This window comes from Pediculus humanus, genomic scaffold (genome assembly GCF_000006295.1).
Source record: "Pediculus humanus corporis 1103172108255 genomic scaffold, whole genome shotgun sequence".
Classification (NCBI taxonomy): domain Eukaryota; kingdom Metazoa; phylum Arthropoda; class Insecta; order Psocodea; family Pediculidae; genus Pediculus; species Pediculus humanus.
In genome coordinates this window covers 637,541-642,056 of record NW_002987824.1, presented here as the reverse complement: position 1 = coordinate 642,056, position 4,516 = coordinate 637,541, and the positions used below count along the sequence as shown (strand labels likewise).

General features: G+C 27.5%; 1 protein-coding gene across 1 annotated transcript; it reads right to left on the bottom strand.

Annotated features, from left to right (window-relative positions):
- Window positions 1-3,215: 3,215 nt before the first annotated feature.
- On the bottom strand, window positions 3,216-4,083 carry Phum_PHUM482700 (uncharacterized protein; the record flags this gene model as incomplete). Its single annotated transcript, XM_002430412.1, has 3 exons — window positions 3,216-3,272; window positions 3,648-3,697; window positions 4,038-4,083. The coding sequence occupies 3 exons, from the start codon at window positions 4,081-4,083 to the stop codon at window positions 3,216-3,218; spliced, it is 153 nt and encodes a 50-aa protein (XP_002430457.1).
- Between the last annotated feature and the right edge of the window lie 433 nt (window positions 4,084-4,516).

The following is a 4,516-nucleotide window of genomic DNA, read 5'->3' as shown; positions in this document are numbered from 1 at the left end:
TTTTTTTTTCTTATTCTAAATCTAATAAAAACATAAATTCAAAAACGATAATAATACTAATACTAATAATAATAATAATAATAATAATAATAATTTATTTTTATACTTTAACTGACTGTAATTATCGTGGAAAATCAAATGTTTGAAATTATATCATGTATACCTTACATAAAATTAACATTAAAAACATAAAAAATTACACGTGAACAACACACACCACACAACAATATAAAAACCCTACGTTTATATAATGATATGATAATATGATATATATATATAACATGCTTGTGAATTTTTTTTCTTTTTGATTGACGTAACAAATTAAATTGAATTTTAAACGTGTCTTCTTCCCTTTTTTCTTTTTTTTTTTAAATTGTTTACTTATGTAGAGACATTTTAAATCATGAGAGAGAGAGAGAGAGAGAGAGAGAGAGAGAGAGAGATGAAAATTAATTTGTGAGAAATTAACTTCTGTATAATTGATTTTAATTTCACGTTTATTATTATTATTATTATTATTACTATTATTATTATTTAAAGTATTTATTTTAATAAAAAACACGAAAACGGGTATTTAATTACATAGTTAGGTTAATAAACAAAATGGAGGAAAAAATTGATAAAAAAGAATAAAAATTTCAAGAATAAATTATATTCAATAATAATAATAATAATAATAATAATTTTTTTTTTGTTGTAATTAACATGTTTCCTTCTCCAGGTCAATCCTCCTCCCCCTCCTTCCCTCCTTCCCTCTCTCCCCCCTCTCTCTTTCATTTATTACAATTATTAACTTATGGGCGTAGCTTACGAATTTTTGTTAGAAAAATTTTTATTAATTATTAAATTTTAAGTAAATTCAGGTTTTTTTTTGTGGAATTTCAGGTTGATTCATATCAGGTTTATTCTCATTCTTATCAGTCATTTAAATTTTTGATTAAAGAAAATATGAATAATTTTCCTTTTTTTAATTTTTGAAGAAATTTAATAATTAATTTTTTAGATACGACGTGATTTAAAAAAAAAAAAATTTTTTTTGAAGGCGGATCGAATTTCAAACAGATGTGGAAGGTGGGGAGAAAGGGGAGGGGAAATGGAAAAGTAAATTTCAAAAAGTAAATAGCTCGAGGAAAGGTTCGAAAAAGGATAGAAACAAAAAAAAAGGATGAAGGAAAGTGAAAAAGTGAGAGAGAAAGAGAGAGAAATGACGTAAAGTCAATAAATATTATAAATAAATAGATAAACGTAAGAGTAATAAAAATAAATAAATAAACTCCCATCCGTCCAATTAATAATAATAATAATAATAATAATTTTTTTTTTTTTTTTTACTCTCCCGGGTCTTGATTAAACTAAATGATTTAATAAAATTTAATTGCGTTAATTTAACTTCATCCCTCCTTCTTCTTCTTCCTTCCCCCTCTCCCGTCCCCCTTCAAGCACCCATTTCTCCCATCATCATCATCATCATCCTCATCCATCCCGACCGTAATAAAAAAAAAACAAAAAACAAAACAGGTATGTCGAAATGGTTATTAAAAGGGCAGGTGAAACGGAAAAAAAAAAAAAACGGCAAAAACCCTTTTTTTTGTTTTTTATTCCCTTAACAACCCGCCCCCTTTCCCTCCTCCCCCTACTCCTCCTCTTCGAAAAAAGAAAAAAAAAAGTTGAAAAACAAATAAAAGTAATAAAATTTTTTTTTTTTAAATGACCAACAAGAAAAAGGTCGAAATATGAAATTAACTTTGTGTTTAAATCTCGTTTTAACGATATCTCGAATTTGATATATCGATACGTTTTTTTAGTAATTAAACCTTGTCAAAAAAACAAAAACAAAAAGAGAAAAACGAAGAAGATTTCGTTTCGTTCGATGAATCGATATATATATAAACATTTTTTTTTTTTTTTCCAATCGTTCAACCGGAAATGGTAGTAGAGCCACGTGAAAAAGGAATGGGTGAAAGAAGCGGGAGGAGAAAACGGGGGGGGGGAGGGAAAGGAAGAAAAAAAGTAAAAAATTTAAAAACGATTAAAATTCACGTTTAAAAACATTTTAAAAAAAAATTTTTTTTTTTTTTCTAAAACGTGTTAGTCAATCCTTCGGTAAGAGAGAGAATCGATGGAAAAAAAAAACAATTTTACTCGAAAATGTGTTGAGAAGACAACAAACAAACAAACAAACAGACAAACATAAATTAAAAAAAAAAAAAAACGATAAATCGACAGAAAATTTTTTTATTTTTTTTATTTTAAATGAGAAAAAAATCGGATGGGCGGCGGTGAAAGGCGGGGGGGGGGGTAGATCAGGGTCGGATACAAGAAAATTTTCCGTAACTTTAAACACTTTTCTTTTTTTTTTTCTTTAACTTTTGCAACTTATTGAACACGATTAAATAAAATGTTATAAATTTTTCTTTTAAATATAAATTTATATTATATTAAATTGCATTTGGTGGAAAATGATAGAAAAAAGGAAAAAAAATTTTTTTTCTTTCATTTTTTTTTTGTTCCATAAATTTTTTTTCTAGACAAACGGAAAAATTATTATTATTATTATTATTATTATTATTATTGTTGTTTTATCAAAACAATAACAAAAACCAAAAAAAATAAAACTGGAGCTGGAAATTTTTTTTTTTTTTTCACTTACTTAAATTATTTTTTAAAAAAATTCTTTTTAAACAAAACGTGTCAACAGACATTCGTTTTCAAAAAAAAATTAAAATCGATAAATATTTAAAAAAAAAAAAAAAGTAGGGAAATTTTTTTTTTTAATTTGGTACCCCTTTTTTTTTTATTAATGTATTTTTTTTTAATGTTGGCAGAAGTTGTTGTTTACTTTTTTTTGAAACGTAATCCCCCCCTTTTTTTTTAAAACAAATTATTTGATAACATTCTAATTACCGTCAATTTTGTTTTTTGTTTTGGTTGTTCTTGTTGGTTGTTGTTTGTCGAAGGTAAACCTGATTTTTTTTTTGTTACCTGCCTTCTTCAATCTTGATGATAGAAACAAAAAAAAAAAAAAAATTATTGAAACTATTAAGAAGGCGACTTCATTAGAAAAATTATCATCGATGAATTTTATTAGCGTGTCTGACACGGTGGCTATCAAAACAGTCCATTCACGTCCATTTGATTTTGAATCTATTGCCACGTTTGAACGACGTGTTTTTAAAAGCATTTTTTCCTTCTTCTTCTTCTTCGTATTATTATTATTATTTAACTACTATTTTACTAAATTTCGATAGGATTATGTACGAATATTCATATAACTTTGTGTCATAAAAAGTATAAATTAATCGAAATCGAATCGAATCGAAAAATATGTCACGAACGTACCTGAAAAACAGAATGGAGGGGGCGGAGGGAGGGGAAGAAAAGAAAACAAACTAAAAAACTAAAAAATTTAATGGGGTGCAAAAGAAAAAAAAAAAATCGATCGTTTCGATGTTGTCGAAACGAAAATTTTTGAGTTATTTGTATTACATGATTAAAAAAAAAAAAAATTTTTGTTTCTGCTGCTACTGCTACTACTGCCACTGCTGCTGTTGTCGCTCCTTCCCACTCGTTAAAATAAAAAAAACAGAAGAGAGAGAAAGAGAGAGAGGGAAAAAAAGTGTTAAAAAAAACTTTTTTCTTTTTTTCACTTCCTTTTCCGTCGTCGCATTAAATTTTGGGTTTTTCCCGATTGTTTTCCCTTTTAAATAAAAAAAAACCCTTTAACGCCTTTTTTTCCTCTCTAAAAAGGGGAGAGGAGGAAGGGGAAGAAAGGGAATCGTGATTTATCGGGGGTTGACCAATGTTAAGGTCGATAAATATTTTTAAAAAAATTTTTCAAACTTGACCCAAATTCGAAAACTTTCGACTTGAAACTCTCGAAAGGGGAAATATTTAAATCCTTTGGGAAAACTAAAAAAATTTTTCTTATTCTTTAAGATTTTATCATTCACGACGACGAAAACGTACCTGCTCGTACGTATCGAAATAATAATTCCAGGATTCGTGATACAAAAAAAAAAAAATTCCAGAATGAATACCTGAAATTAGATCTTTTTCGTAACCCATCATCTTAGCATTGACCATAATAAATGAATGCGTGACGAAAAGTAATACTCATTCACATATTTATGGAAATACGATACCTCCTTAATTTCTTCCGGAAATTTTTTCGCTATCAAATTTTTTTTTTTTTTATGGGGAGACAACGTCTCGTATCCCGAGGGGATTTTTTTTTTAATAAAAAAACATAAATCAGAACCTAATTACAAACTATATCTTATATAATTAAAAAACATTTTCAACTTTTCAGCAAGTTTAATAAAAAAAAGTATCAAAGGGTGATGATTCAGGTATGTTCGTGATGTATTCCCAAGGGAGGGGGGAAAGGGAGGAGGAAGGGAGGGAGGGAGGGGTTTAAACGGAGGTGGATACGCAAGCTTTCACTAAATCGGATTTAGTATTAAATTGATTATTAATTGAATGCCAATTCATTTAAACTCGTATTTTTTTTTTTAGT